We start from the raw sequence: 16207 nt of genomic DNA, 5'->3' as shown, positions 1-16207 counted from the left end.
TGAAAGAGCTCTGTATCAGTATTTATTATTTACTATCTTCTTATATTAAAATTGAATAATTTGCGTGCCTGCTGCCTTTCTTGAATGTAATAACTGTTTCTCAGACTCTCTCTTTGAAATTGAACTCTAATTTCCTGTTATTCATTATTACTATAATAGGTCACTATTCTATCATTGAAAGTTGATAGAGCAGAAATTTGAATGAATCATAATCAGTACAAGATCATGCAATTCAATAAGTTATTATGAATTATCAAGAAGCTCTGAAGAGTATTGATTTTTTATCTAATAAATACACTTCTTCTGAAGTCAAGGTTTTTAGCATGTATTAGCTCTAGAATTACCACAGATATTCAAGTAGTAAGATACTATTAAATAAATGATAACTGATTTAATGAGCCATTCACAGTTTCACTGTATAGATTGCTTATACTTAAACATACATGACTTAATCTTTGAGACAAGTATATGACTACTGACAGAATCAATCAGGTAGCTAACTTTTAAGTCTGAAGGCTGAAGACACCCCAGGCCTGAATCTCTGAAGAGAATAGAAAGTAGCTAAACAGAAGAAGTTCTCAGTTACAGAAACTCACTGAGAATGACCAGGCAGTGCACTGTGTTGAACATTCAGACAGTATTCAATTGCCTTCACTGAGATTTTCAGAGAATGGTCCGCGGCAGAACCGGGCTTCAATCTGCAAGGAGAAGCCTGTCTGCCGCATCAGTTTCTCTGATGAAGAATCACAGTCTCAGACACACTGATAAGCAGCGGCTTCTGAAGCCGACTTTCCCCCTGGAAATCTGATTCGAAAACATTCACCAGCAGTCAACAATTGACAGATCTCAACCAGAACTGAAGCCCATGAGAGACTCTGGGATTTCAACACCCGCCGCGAGACCCGCTTCTCCGGAATGAAGAGAAGAACAGGTGGCAGCAGGTGCTCAAGCCCACTGTGAATTGAAGGGCTCACTGAGTTCTCTGATAATGTTCTTAACCATACATGAAAGGCTCTATCTGACATGAAACTAAGAGTGTTTGATGAACAACCGTGAAGAATTGAGAAAACCGGGGGTCAAGGGGTTTGAGAGCTCATAAAGTACAAGCCGCCCAGGTGTCCCTCTTCACTGCTGTCAATCTCGCCGCGATGCCATCTGTAGAGAAGCACATGAGCTTCTTGTCTACACACACTCATCAGATGCTTCTCAGGTTGTCTTCTACCAGACTGAGCTCCTGGTACTGAAAATGACAGTGAGAGGGATGATTTTCCATGAGAAAATAGAAGAAACTGAGCCATCTCAACATAGGAAACAGGCAGGATTTTTCCATCATTGAGCCTGAAAAAGTGGGACTTGGTTGTTTTACTCTATTGCCATAGTCACCGGCGTGGGATACATACGGCCCTGTCTATCCAGCTAGGACTGTGGTCCGGCCGGAGCACGCGAGTGGCAACATCTCTGCAGGGCATCGGAGATGCACTGTGTCTCCATCACAGCCGGACTTTGTTCCTGGTCAGGAGGTTTTCAGGTTCACTTCACACTCTGTTAACAGTCTCTGAGAGTATCACGCGATGTTCCGGCCTCTTGCTGACACTTCTCACCCACCAGCTGCTCTCACACTACTGTCTGAGTGTGTCATCAGACAACTCTTCCTCTTCAGAGCATCAGCCCGGTCAAAGGTTCAGACACTCAACTGTACCCTGGTAAACAGGCACTCGGGGCGTGACCCAGTGTTACACACTTTTACAGGGAGCCCTTCGCGCTGAGCTGGCCCGCGCCGGTGTAGACAGGTCAGAGGACTACACTCTCTGATTAAGAGCTTTAATCAGACTGTTCTGAAAGCCCCTGGGTACATCAAGGCCAGCTTCGGGCGCCGCGCCGGCCCGGACCACTTGTCCAGCTGGTTTGAACACTCACTTGCGCGCTCGCGCCTCTGGCCCGGGACTACTTTTAACCCGCCCTGGCTAAAGATGCCTGGAGCATCACGCGTCATCCCGGCTGCACACCTCTGGCCCGGGCTTCTTCCGCGGTTAAGGCTTTTAACTAGTTCTGATTAAACATCACTGACACATCATTTGAGTTCCCTGCCTCCCGCCAGTGACATCATGACTACACTTACAAACATTATATCTATCTTCAGACAGGTGTATATCTCTGTGAGTATGAGAATTTTCTAATTTTGCATATCTGAAATTGATAAATGTATAACAATTAGCTTTACAGATACTAGAAAAACTCTGAGAACTAAAAGTTTTCAGGTAGATATCATAGTCTCTGACTGCATACATCTATAATGGAAGAATAATGCCCCGGTGACCGAATGATTAATGCGGCCACTCAGTAGCGCCTTGGCATGGGAAACTAAGGCGTGTGAGTTCGAAACGCGCAGGGGATACATTAAATCCGGAACTCAAGCACCTCAGGTTTCTAATAAATACAGAGGTGTACAAATTGCTTCAATAAATTGCTCTATGTTCCTGGGCTGGGAAGTTATTATTGCATGTATCTAATTGTCACTTCTTTGTATTTTCTATGTTCTTGTTATCTTAGCATGATCTCAACACTGCCCCGGTGACTGAATGATTAATGCAGCCACCCGGTAACCTCTTGAAGGATAACGTTGTTGTGTTGTGTTGTAATCTAACTACGCGAGTTACACTAAATGAATAGGTTGGGGTGGCACGTGACTAGAGTAGGTGTAGTAATCATCAACACCCCCCCTTGCTACACTGTGGCCTATAATAAGCCGCCACCCGGGGCCTCCCCCATTCTCAAATCTTTCAAAAATGCAATAATAATTAATTACATGAATCAGACCCTGATTTCCTCATTAGAAAAGGCATCCGTACAGCAATAATCATAAAAATCAAGAAATACATGCAAAATCCATTGATCTGCTATATCATCATTACCATTCAATCATTCCTTCTTCTCAATTTCCTGAATGCCAACCCTCTTGACAAATTCTTCAAATGCAGGCTTCATCAGTGGCTTGATGAGCCTGTCAGCTATGTTCACTGTAGAATCAACATGTTCTATCATGATTTCCTCTTTTTCAATCAAATCGCGGAGAATATGATATCTAATCTCAATGTGACATAATCTTCATGTTAAGGATTCCCCCTTTGCTAGATCAATTGCTCCCTTATTGTTAACTCATAGATGTGAGCATATTTTCGCTTTTCCATCATTCATCAACTCAGTGTCATATAACATATCATTCAATCAGATTATCTCACAAGCTGCCTTGCTAGCTGCAATATATTCAGCTTCTGTGGTTGATTTAGCAATAGATGTCTGTCTCTGCGACCGCCATGAGATCAGTGACCTGTTAATCAATATAACATAGCCAGTAGTTGATTTGTATTGAGGATCCGCCCCCGCCCAGTCTGAATCACAGTATGTCACAGAACTCAGGCTCACATCACCGATCTCCTTCCTGTATAATATGCCATGGTTTTTCATCTTCTTGATATAATGTAGGACATGCTTCAACACTGCTCAACATGCTTTGTATGAACACAAGTTAAAACGCGAGAGATAGTTGACCGCGAATGCCAGGTCTGGCTGGCTGCTTGAGACCAAATATTGCAATGATTCCAATCCTTGACAATATCTCATAGCTGTAAAGTCATCATTCAATCCTCCCCCCTCATCAGGTGAGAATTCCAGTTGTATGCCAGCTGTCATCAGGGTGCCAGCCGGATTCACCTTATCCATGCTGAAATCTTCAAGAATCTCCTCAATATAACAGCTCTGTGTAACCGCTAGATTGTCATTCCTCTGGCATTTGATCTTCATCCCAAGATATGACTTGATCTCTTTGACATTCTTTGTCTCAAATCTCTTTGCAATCTCTCTCAATACTCAGTCTAATTGCTGTTCTTGAGGTTCTGTCACCTGACAATCATTAACATGCAATGTCAGATAGATCTTGCAGACAGGGTGATATAGAAATTCACTGTCATAAGATGATATCTTGAATCTCAATGTGATGAGGTGTTTCATTGCTAGGAAATACCATACTCTCATGACTTGCTTCATTTCATATAGACTCTGGCGGAGTAGTCTCATCAAGCCCTCTCTGCTGTGCTTAACACCTGTGAGCAGTTGTATATAGATCATCTCATTCTGTAGTAGTATGTCATTCAAAAACGCGGATACATAGTCAATCAATTTGACCTTTCATTCTTTGACAGTTGATATAGTGAATAGACTGCATGATGTAGACCCTGATATCACTGCAGCATACAATCTCATATAATGAATATTCTGCTGTTGCAAGAACCCTCTAATCACTCAGCAAGCTCTAAAGCAGATGATTTCTCTCTTATTATTGAATTTCTAATCATATACTCATTTGTCTGTAAGAATATTCATTTCCAGAGCCTTCTCAATGACAATATATGTCTTCTTCTGTTCAAATATCTTAATCTTCTTTTTCATTGCTTTATGTCAATAGTCTCAGTCTGAGCTTCTCTTGGCTTTCACCAGTGTAGTTGATCAGTCTGTCAGAACACTTAGAACAGAATCATTCTTATTAACAAGGTCTTTGAACTCTTCATTCATGACAAGCTGTGTCTCATTATCTAGAAGATAGATTGAATCAATTGCACTCTCTAAGTCTCTATTAACAATCATCTTCAAAACATCTGACTTTTTCTTCACTAGGTGTCATAGTAAGCAGTGCTGCTATTCTTCTCTAGCATTCAGAATGTTCAATTTATTAGACAATTCATTGAATTCTCTCACTGTATTTACAGGTGTATTTGCACTCATGTCAAGAGCTTCATCAAATATAATATCTCATGCAATCTCAAGATAACATGCAATAGAATCTCACACACAATATTGATGTAATTCTTGATATTCAACCAGCTGTCATTCCCTGTCATCAGTTGTATTCATAAGCTTATTCAACACTTTTAAATCCTTCTTGTAGACCTTGCACCCCCATCTTCATATTCAATGAACAGAAGATTGTACCTCAGTTCACACTTCAAAAGATGTAAGTGATGTTTCTTCCTTGCATTCAAATATCTTTATTGATGTTGAAGATGTATTGATCATCATGATCACAGCTTGCATTGCTTCATCTCAAAGTTCTCTTTCTAATTCACTATTAAATAGTAGGCTTTGCATCTTTTCTGCAACTATTCAATTCACACATTTCACTGGGCCATTCAATTGTGATGTGTCAGATGTAGTCATTTCATATACTATTTCTTTACTCTGACAGTAGGTCTTAAGTTCTTGACTTTTGAACTCTCCTTCATCATTCCAGTGTAGGGTTTTAACTCAACATTGTGTAGTTATCTCAATACCTGTGATAAAGTTTATTAATCTTGCAGTAGATTCTCTCTTTCTCATTATAAGAATTGCTCACCTATAACAGATTGCATTGTTCATTATACTCAATCAGTAGCTTGCACCCTCTCTAGTGAGAGTGTCATTCTCATTGAAAAGTGTTTTTCCACCCCCTGCCAGATCAATGAAGAATCTCATTACCAGCTTGACAGCTCATGTCATAGATGTGAAGGTTGAACATGTCATTTTTGCCTGTACACAGGTCTTGCAGAATGGCAAAGCTCTGTCATTCTTTATTCTCATTTCTAGTTGTGAATCTGCTGCCATTTTTGCGATATCTGCGGGATTCAGATGTTCTAGCTTTTAATATCATTGCATCATCATAAGTTCTATAATCTTTGTATCATTTCTTTCAGATAGTGTCAATATTGTGTCATTACTCTTTATCCGCAGTGTATTCACAGATTCAAAATCATCATTGAGCATAGCAAATTGAATCAAGTCTCTGTATGTGACTGGCCTTTCCATCTCATAGATATCATTCTCATTTAATCTTGCTGTAAATGAGAACATGCAGTTGAGAGACATAATCAACATAGTATGATTATTCTCATATGTCAACTGCTTATAGATATAACCCTGACATACAAGCTTACTCATACTCATGAGGTTCACTTCTAACTTCAGGACATAGCAGACATCATTTAATAGCATATTCATCTCTTTCACTGAAATCTTTGTATCTTCTATAGCTGCAGCAGAGACCACTATTTCATCTGCTATTTTCAACATCACTTTCACCTTCTGAGGTTTTGTCACAACAAGATCCCTGTGAGGTGTGATGTGAGCGCCTGATTCAGAGTCTAGAATTCAGATATCTTTTTCTGTCTGGCCACTCACATAGGCCTTTTCTTTGATGCAAAATACTTGCTTCATAATGTTGTGAACAGGAGCAGCACCTGTATTCTCTGCATTCTTGTCTTTATTCTTGTTTCTATTTGTATTGAAGTTTGAAGAACATTTCTCAGAGTATTTCTTCCAACAGTCAGTCTGAATATGATCAATCTTTTGACAATGATAGCAGGTCCTCGCATCATTATCTCTATGTTCAGATTTGAATTTAGTGTTCTTGTTCTTGTCATTGTCTTTCTCTTTGTTCTTGCCTTTCTTATCCTTATCTTGCATGTTGTTGATAGAATTTCTAGATACATCAGTATTTGCTTCATTCACAGCAGAGAGCTGCAAAAGAATATCACAGCACAGGCTTATAAAATCATCCTCTAAGAGTTGGGTATTATCTTTGTCAATTTGATCCATTCAATTCCTTATGAATGAGGCTCAACCTCTGTTGACTCCTGTAAGCAGTCTGTTGAAAAACATGACATCTGAAATCTCATATTCTAGACAGATATAATCAGTTCTTATGACAATCAGATGTTCAATGAAAGCTCTGTCAGATTCTTTACTTTTGAAGATCATTTTAATAAGCTCTTCAAACAAACAAGTCCTGCGTACAGCAGGCCTCTTGAAAAAGTTATCCTCTATGATAGTTCATAGAGCATAAGCTGATAATTTGAACTTCTTGAGTATAGTGAAATGAGTCTTAGCCTGCAGAGTAATTGCAGACCACATGTAATTGTATAATCAAAGATTGTATTCTTTTCAGAAATGTTGCATATTCATAGTAGCATTCTCATTAAGGCTATTATCTTTAAGAATATCATTGATTTCAGACTGCTCTGCAGTCAAAAGAATTTCCTCTCTTCACATTGAGTAGTTAATGAATTCAGTGAGAACAATCAGTCTTTTGATAAGTCTTACTTAGCTTCTGAATTCTTCAAGAACTTTCATTATAACAGATGTCTTCTCTTTCTATTGAAGGTATTCTGTCAGATCTGCTCTCATCTCATCATCTACAGAGTCATCTCTACTGATCTTCATTCACTCAACCTCATGCTGAAGTCTTGCAATTTCTAGTCTCATACAAGTCTTCTCACTCACTGAGCTATTGTCATTCCAGTCACTTGAGCCTCTCACATTATCTGACATCTCACTGATGATGCCTTCAACTGAGTCTTTGTATACATTGAACTTATCAGACTGTTCTTCTGCAATGATTTTATTCAGCTCAAACATCTCAGAAGTCATCTTTCAATTCATTATTAATATTAACAGTGATCTGTGATCTTGCATTTGCTGCTCTGACATTTTCTCATTTTTTCATCTTGAAGACATGTATTCTTTTGTTAAGTCAGATGTCTCTCTGAATCTTAGATTAATCATGAGTTCAATCACTCAATAAATCATCTAGACACACTTGTAACGACACGTGGAGATGTCAATTGCACATTATTTTACAGCTTTTCATTGCATAGAGAGCTTCATAACCTCTTGAAGAATAACATTGTTGTGTTGTATTGTAATCTAACTACACGAGTTACACTAAATGAATAGGTTGAGGTGGCACGTGACTAGAGTAGGTGTAGTAATCATCAACATAACCGTGCCATGCTTACTTACTCTCTGTAGTGAGTGCGCCACAGCGTACAGAAAACCACACTGTAAAGAAAATATTTTGAATATAGTAATCTTCAAAAATTAATTAATAATCATCATCATATCTATCTATAACATAAAGATTATCTATATACTCATTAGAAGATGTAGAATTCACTGTAAGTTGAGATTCTATAGAATTATCTTATTATGATTAAGTGACTGTAGATTTTGTAGATTTGATTTCAATTGATTAAAGAGTCTTATTGAACATCTTTTTCATCTCATCTGCTCTACAGATTGCAATCTTGTGATTGGTATTCTTAATAGTGAGAACTTCACCTACTTGCACCTGTCTGTGAAAGGATTTGACAATCTGACATCTATTTGCTTAATAATGATCTGCAAGTTCACTCTCATGATGTGTGTTCAATTCTGCCTGAATCATGCTACTCTTGAAGATCTTGTTCAACTGTCTTGTTAAACCAGATGTAAGAGTATTCTTCACATCTTCTAAGACCTTGACTGCTGCATCAATTTGATGATGTAGTTTTGCAACCATCTCTGAGAAGATTAATTGCAAGGAGACAGTTGATAATTGATCTACAGATGACAGAGTAAAGTGATTGCATACATCATCATCATTGTATATGTTGAGATTCAGAGCATCATCAATGATAAGAGGTATCAATCAATTGAGAATTATATCGCGATTAACTGAATACATTTCACAGTTGACAAAGCCAGCTCTCACAGTGTCAGGTTTGAATGCTTGCAGTCAGATGCTCTTCAGATTAGCAAGGAATTATCTGCCACTATACTGCTCATATCTGTAGCAGGCAGTCTCATTAACTGCCTTTGTATGATAATGCTTATACTGCTGAAAAGGTACATCATCAAGAGATTGTAGAATATGACTTGTATAAGATGAGAATCTGAACAGAATAATCTTATGAAAATTGCAGTATTGAATGAATTCTTCTATAAGATGAGAATCATGATTATTCATTAATAGCAGTCAATGACTGCTCATTTGACACTTTTTTGTCATCTTATTGAATCACTTGATTCATTCAAATTCAATCTCATCATTTGTAAAGCCAGACTCAGATGCAGTGATAACATAGTTGTTAGATAAGTTGAAGTGTGTATATCAATTCTCTAGATGAACCTTCAATTTCATTATAATCAATGAATTCAATACTGTGTCATCTGCACTGACACACTTCATCACTGTTATTAATTCACAGAAGTATGATAACTGTATGACAGAATTCATGTCTTTAAAGACAGTTATAACTCACTGTCTGCATTCTTCTTCTTCTTGAAATTCAATCTCATCAAAGTTGTAGATATCGCAGCAAAAAAATTGATATTGATTGAAGACAGCTTTATATCAATCAAATCAGTTGATAATGAAGCTTATATTCTCATAAGACACTCATTTTGAATTCATGAGTTTTTGCTTGACTCATTTGTAATCTGACAGATGTTTGATAAATTGATATATTCATATCTTACTTACTGTGAGAGATGCAGTCTCTGAATCTGTATAATACTGTCTCAACATGCAGTTCACAGCAGCTTTGATATGCTTGATAATGAGTGAGTAAAAATTAATGTTTAATTGATGAATTCATATCTTAATTGTCTCTTTCTGGCTGTCATTCAATGCTCAATTCAGTGAAACTCTCATAGTTCTTGATTTCTTCCTGTTAATTCTCTCATACAAGGTGATATATGAGACTTTGAATTCTCACAACAGAGATGTGATTTTTAATTTTGAATTGCTTTTGTACATATCAACAGCTCTTTACAACTGCTTCTCAGTGTAATTAGAAGATTTAGACATGATTATAATTAATGATGATTATTTGAAGATGAAGAATGAAGATATTGAAAATATTTTCTTTACAGTGTGGTTTTCCGTACACTGTGACGCACTCACTACAGAGAGTGAGTAAGCATGGCACGGTTAGTGCCTTGATGTGAGAAACCAGAGTGTGTGGGTTTGAAACCCGCAGGGGATACATTAAATCCGGAACTCAAGCATCTCAGGTTTCTAATAAATACAGAGGTGTACAAATCGCTCCAATAAATCGCTCTATGTTCCTGGGCTGGGAAGTTATTATCGCATGTATCTAATTGTCACTTCTTTGTATTTCCTATGTTCTTGTTATCTTGGCATGGTCTCAACACCTGTATTTCCTCCTGTATAATCAACACTTGGCCTGTATTTAACATCACGCAAGGACTCATCATAAGCTCCGCTTGTATATGAGTATAATGAAAGAATAATAATAATAATAATAATAATAATGATCTCAACACCTGTATTTCCTCCTGTATAACTAATACTTGATCTGTATTTAACATCACGTAAGGACTCATCATAAGCTCTGCTTGCATATGAGTATAATGAAAGAATAATAATAATAATAATAATGAAAGAATAATAATAATAATAATGAAAGAATAATAATAATAATAATGAAAGAATAATAATAATAATAATGAAAGAATAATAATAATAATAATGAAAGAATAATAATAATAATAAGTATTTATACGTATGTATGTATATATGTAAAATATCCTTCTCTTGCGGATATACTTGAGTAGACAGCAGTGACACTCCGCAAATATAGAAAGAAGAATTGAGATATAGCTTTAACTGACTGATCAGAGAAGCGCGTTTGAAGCAGTTCTATCATTGAGAACTGTCTAAGCATGTTAAGTGAGGTCTTGTCACCGCATTTATCAAGACATTAACATTGTCATGCCGGACTATTACCTTCTCTAGACACCGGGCACTGCGCCCGCTGCGGACTGCTCTAGTGACCCTCCGGCCGTCCCCCGCGCCCGCACCTCCGGCCCGGCCTGTTTCCCCGGTTAAGGCCCTTAACCACACTTCGTTAAAGACCCCCCAGGAGCGTCACGTGATATCCCGGCCCTCGCGCCCGCCCCCTGGTTTAATCTTAAGCACACTCTCAAGCGCATTTGTTTCCCGTGCTTCTAACCTATTGAAGCTCCCTGCACCAGCACTCTGAACCGGGCCGGTTTATTGCTCAGACATGCTCTTACCCGGGAAAGCTCCTTGCCAATCTAAGTCCGCTCTGCGCTTAGATTTAATTCTAAAGATAGTAATATTGATTGTATCTAAGACTCTCTAGTCAATAATGTAGTGCATCAGCCAACAAGAGAACCTTTGTGTTCACGTGACATAATTCCCCCACTTCACTCAGCCCTCTCGAAGGCTCGATCGTAGCGCGATTTAAAAACGGCGGGGTGCCCGCCTGCAGCCGAGCAGAGACATCAAAATCACATGAAATTTGCTCGGGATAGAAAACTAGATGATCAAAGTCTAAGAAAGCTTTCTCCTAATCATTATTTAATAATATTGTTAAGGTCTTCCGGGAAAGGAGATTAACTACATGTATAGCGAGATTAGTGAAACAAAATCTAGGAAACTATAGAGGCGCAGATATTCCAAAGTACAACGGAAAGTATCAATCACAACACTGGGTTAAGTCGCGGAATAAAGAATTCTACAACGATGACTCCGCATTACCCTCAAATAAAGCCTTGACCCTTTGAAGCTCTTTGCTATAGTCATCATTCGTCAATTTCCTATCCTTTCTCGAGTTAGTAGACACGGAGGATAGAGGATTCCGTATAGTCGATCGCTCCAAGTCTACTATGACCACACGTTGGCGGCTTAGGTCCCACAGCATATTCCGCGGTTCCGCGTCACCGTGGGTAACTCCTTTAGAGTGAATGGCTTCGAGGGCATCTACCGTGGATCCCGCGACCGCCGTGTGGTTCAGTTTCCTGTATTTCTCAATTGGTTCTCCTGCCCAACTTAGAAGTAAAATGTGGGTGTGGATTTTTTCATCATAGTAATAGGGGCGCCCCGGCGCCAGTTTCACTAAACCAAGACAGACCGGAATGCATTCGCCTTGGAGATCTCGGAGCTCATTGTAGACCTTCATTTCATGTCGGAGTTTATGCTTATGCTTGCATTCCACGGCCTTGGCGACCAAGGTGTATCCATGCGATGAAAGCCTCACTTTGAGCAGCGCGCCACAACTTCCTGCCTTGTAGAGCGGACAGCAGTCAGCGTCTGGGCCACGATCTGTGGCAAGTTGCTTCTGGACAAGAGCACGGAATTCGCCTGCCTTGATCCGGTGCTTCCTGTGATCCTCGTAGTTGGAGCATGTGGGATCAAGAGGGGTGTTGTCCCTAAGCGCAAGGAGACATCGCTGAGAGCAGTATGGGCGAGTCTTGATGGTCAGTGTCTCAATAGCATTGGGCATCCGCTGGGTGCCCTCCCCATGTCCTGGAGTCCCTCTGGGCTTTGCAGACTGGATGTGACCTCCCCTTCTGGCTCGGCCACGGGGCCCGGAGTGCGGTGTAAGGGAAGGGGATGGGGGAGGAGACGGCGAGGGGGAGCTTGTCGGTCGGGGTTTGTTTTCAGAGGGCCGACATCCGGATCGCAGCGTCATCCTGAAGGGAGAAAGGTTGTGAGGGCGTCTGCCGCGGTATAATGGGGAGGCATGTTTCAGGCGAGCGGCAGGTGGAGTCTGGTCTAGGATGTCGGAATACTCCACGGGCCAGATATCAAGCTCATCAGCGGCATCGCTCCACTGCTGGGGAACTGGTGGCGAGGTCAATGCTCTGATGGTGAATGCCAGGACCTGCGCGACGGCTGTCCCCTGGAGATCATCATCGTCGGTCCCCTTGACATCCCGACCCGGTATGCAAAGCGCACACTGAACTGAAGATGGATCGTCCGGGATGTACACAAAGATGAAGGCTTCTCCAGTGCAGACGTAGCCGTATCGTACGCATTTCTGCACCATGTAGGAGAAGAGCTGGGTGATGACCGCGGCGACAAGTCTTCTACAGCAGAAGGTAACATCCTCAGACTCCTGATTGATCACATCCCGGGCGGGTCGGATCTCTTCCCTCAGTCCTGTGGTCATCTCGGCCTGCGTGAGTTTGTGAGGCGCCTTATATTCGATCGCGATGGCGGGGATGTGATCATCGCCATCCCGGCGGTAGATACAGAAGCGATCCGCTTGCCCTCTTGTGACTGTGACGGACTCCTTCTTTTTCTTCCGACCTCTACCCTTAGCTTTGGCCGATGGTGCAGTCTCTGAGTTGATTGACAGGTTCTCCCCCCCTTCACTCAGCGAGCTCTCCTGTGGACGTCCTACATTTGTATGGCTATCGAAGGTGATTGAGCCTCGCAGTCCAAATGCCTCTTTGAGACTTACATCTTCAGTGATCCGGTCGACGATATTGCGAACCTGGTTCTCCACTGTCTCTCGTTCATAGTATCGAAGATCCGATTCCGCAGTGATCGGGCTGAGGACCTTGCAGACATACTCAAGCTGATGTTTTGACGGAAACTGCTTTTTCATCAGAAACAATGGATGATCATTGAGAATCCTCCAGACCGCCTCCTGCCTAGCAAAGAACTTGTCACATATTATGATGCGCGAAGGAACCCTCCGATTAGCTGGCTTGGTTACAGTACCCTGGGTGGTTCTTGTCGGGTCTGTCACGATGCGGATTGCGAGTAAGAGCTCATGGCAGTTACGGAGAAAGGGTAGAAATGTGGTAAGCTGGGTATCTGCAGTAAGGCTCTCTGCTTCTTCGCGTCGTCGCTGTTCCTCTTCGCGTCGTCGCTGTTCCTCTTCGCGTCGTCGCTGTTCCTCTTCGCGTCGTCGCTGTTCCTCTTGTCGTAGTCCTCTTTCCTTTTCCACCTGTGCTTCCGCAATTTCTCGTAGTCGTTTCTGTTCTTCGAGTTCAGCCAGTAGCTGTTGTACTCGGCTGTCCATTCTGTGACGCCGTTCCTACCAGGCCAGTGCAGGCAAGATGTTGAGTTATAAACCTTCGCTATGACTTATTCTTGGTTAGAATTTAATAAGGAATTTTAGAAGTCCTTGGTGCAAGGGTAGCAGCACGCTGTTTATTAGGATCTTAGAGTAGTTATTTATTATTATGATCATTTGACACGCTGTCGTTCGGAAGATCGTGCGGCCGCCGGATAATAATGTGGCCGCGTCCGAATACGCTTACGAATCAGGAAGCAGAAAAGGTTGGCCGTTACGGCCGTTGCGGCTATTGGCTGTGATGATCTCCCTAGATCGCGTGACCCACCACTATATTCCTTACGGGAAGAACGTAGGTGTAAGGGGCCTACGCCGATTAGATCGGTATAATATTGATAGGTCTTATATAACAAAGATAAAAACGCTAGAGAAGGAAAGAAAGAGAAAGTGCAAGAATCGGCGATCGAGGTGGATATTTATACGCGTATGTGGTGGCGTATGCGGTGGAGCTTCGGGGCGGAAGAATATACACACGTTCGTAGCGGCCGAGGATCGGCGATCGAGAATGGCCGAGGATCGGAGCGTACGTGGAATCTGTGGAGTGTAACGGAATAGTCTATATGATTGATCGGGGTGGCGGCCGAGGATCGGCAATCGAGAATGGCCGAGGATCGGAGCGTACGTGGAATCTGTGGAGTGTAACGGAATAGTCTATATGATTGATCGGGCGCAGCCCGCCACAGTAGGGTTATTACACAACTGAATTATGGTTGTTTCACCATTTCAATCAGTGAGGTCACCAAGCTGTAAATCATAGTATAATGATGAATGAATGATGAAATCACTGTAAATAAGTAATAAACTGAAAAAATCAATTATTATATTAATAATATCACTGAATTTAATCTATATAATTACTAATTCTAAAAACTGTCTTATTCATTCATCAGTATTATTCTCTATTAGAAATTATGAACACTTCTATCTAAATTCTCTCAAATTGATTTGCGGAGCGAAGCGAAGCAAATATATGATGAAAACTCTGATTATTAAAAGTGAAGAATTTCCTTTTTAGAGTTCTTAGCATGAATACAGCTCACTGATTGATATAGAATTAAGCGAAGCACAATTCTGTGACATTGCACTATTATATCATCTACTGTTGAAGGTCTCAGAGCTCTTCTATCAGCAGTACTGATAATGAGTCTGATAACTGAGCTCTTTTGTCTCAGTAGTCTACATCTACTCTGTACAGATTCTTGAATAATAGATTATACATCTTATTAACTATCTACTCTGTATAGATTCTTGAATAGATAATATGTCTGATTAATCATCTCTCATAGATTCTTAAGAATGAATAATGTATTAAAAGTCTGTGTTTACTGCTTATAAAACTAGTCTCTTAATTAATTCATTTCTTTACAGTGTTCTATTACTTCTACAGCTGTCTGTCTTCAATGTCACACTTAGAGAACTTAGATATTGTAATCTTCTCTTATTATATCTTTTCTATCACTGATTATCTCTTTACACTGTGTAGAACTATAAATAAATATATATAGTAAAATCAGATTCTTCTATAGTCATAGATTCTGTAATAAATAAGTCTGAACTCTCTCTATTATTCTAGATATATTAATACTTTATATAATTAACAGTAGTCTCTTAAGTCTGTGAACAGTCTATTGAAATAGATATATTATCTAAGATTAAGTTTTATCACTATAAGATTTATAGTTCTAATATATCTTTATTAACAGCAGTCTGTAAAAAGAAAACTGTTATTTAAAGAGCTTACTATATTATCAGATATTATAGAGAATATCTCTTATTAACTTCATTCTTAACTTAATTAAGAAAACAGCTGCAGTTATTATCTTTGATAATTAATTTATCTCTTAATTTTATAGATCTCTCTTCAGTCTTTCATCAATTATCTGTATTATTATTCAACTTATTCTCAAGTCAATCTTATTTCACTTTACAGATATACTTTTACTATAGTTACAGTTCTATTGTTGAGAGTCCCGCGGTTGATCGGCCCTTCTACCAGCAGTGTGCTTAGACTGGCCGCCGGGACCATGAATTTCACATTTAGTCTCATTTGATCTGGTCTCATACATTTCTTGGTGTGAATCCCGCTGGGACTAATCATTAAATAAATATGTAAAGTGACTATATATCAAATCTCAAAATGAAACCATGACTTGAAAAAAATGAGAAAGTGATCTTATTTAATCTCATTTAGTCTCATTCTTAGCATAAAGTTACTATTTTTAGACATTTTAAGGTTTTTTTTAGACTATTTTTAATTTTTTAAAAAGTAATGCTTTTTGATAATGCTCAAATGAGATTTAAAGTCATTTAAAGCAATAAAAATAATTTAAATTGAGAAGTGGAAATCATGATCTCATTTGGAAAATGTGACAAGAGTAGACAGTAAGTCCCACTGAAACAGTATGAAACTACTGCCCCGGTGGCCGAATGGTTAATGCGGCCACCTGGTAGCGCCTTGGCTTGGGAAACCAAGGCGCGTGGGTTCGAACCGCAGGGGATACATT

At 39.9% G+C, this 16207-nt stretch overlaps 3 protein-coding genes across 3 annotated transcripts; 1 reads left to right on the top strand and 2 right to left on the bottom strand.

Annotated features, from left to right (window-relative positions):
• Positions 1–1571: 1571 nt before the first annotated feature.
• BDCG_07802 (uncharacterized protein) lies at positions 1572–2057 on the top strand (the record flags this gene model as incomplete). Its single annotated transcript, XM_045423584.1, has 2 exons — positions 1572–1703; positions 1791–2057. 2 exons carry the CDS (start codon positions 1572–1574, stop codon positions 2055–2057), a joined length of 399 nt encoding a protein of 132 aa, XP_045278957.1.
• Positions 2058–7248: 5191 nt separating this feature from the next.
• Positions 7249–7455, bottom strand: BDCG_17647 (uncharacterized protein; the record flags this gene model as incomplete). Its single annotated transcript, XM_045426740.1, has 1 exon — positions 7249–7455. One exon carries the CDS (start codon positions 7453–7455, stop codon positions 7249–7251), a length of 207 nt encoding a protein of 68 aa, XP_045282302.1.
• A 2929-nt stretch (positions 7456–10384) lies between these two features.
• On the bottom strand, positions 10385–14351 carry BDCG_07801 (uncharacterized protein). Its single transcript, XM_045423583.1, has one exon. The coding sequence runs from the start codon at positions 13647–13649 to the stop codon at positions 11352–11354; it is 2298 nt and encodes a 765-aa protein (XP_045278956.1). The 5' UTR covers positions 13650–14351; the 3' UTR covers positions 10385–11351.
• Between the last annotated feature and the right edge of the window lie 1856 nt (positions 14352–16207).

This window comes from Blastomyces dermatitidis (assembly GCF_000003525.1).
Source record: "Blastomyces dermatitidis ER-3 genomic scaffold supercont1.9, whole genome shotgun sequence".
NCBI lineage: Eukaryota > Fungi > Ascomycota > Eurotiomycetes > Onygenales > Ajellomycetaceae > Blastomyces > Blastomyces dermatitidis.
The sequence above is the reverse complement of the archived record's forward strand: the minus strand, read 5'-3'. Positions and strand labels throughout refer to the sequence as shown.

Bases quoted from the DNA above. Each gene is read 5' to 3' on its own strand.
- BDCG_07801 (XM_045423583.1), bottom strand. From the start codon at position 13,649: ATGGACAGCCGAGTACAACAGCTACTGGCTGAACTCGAAGAACAGAAA.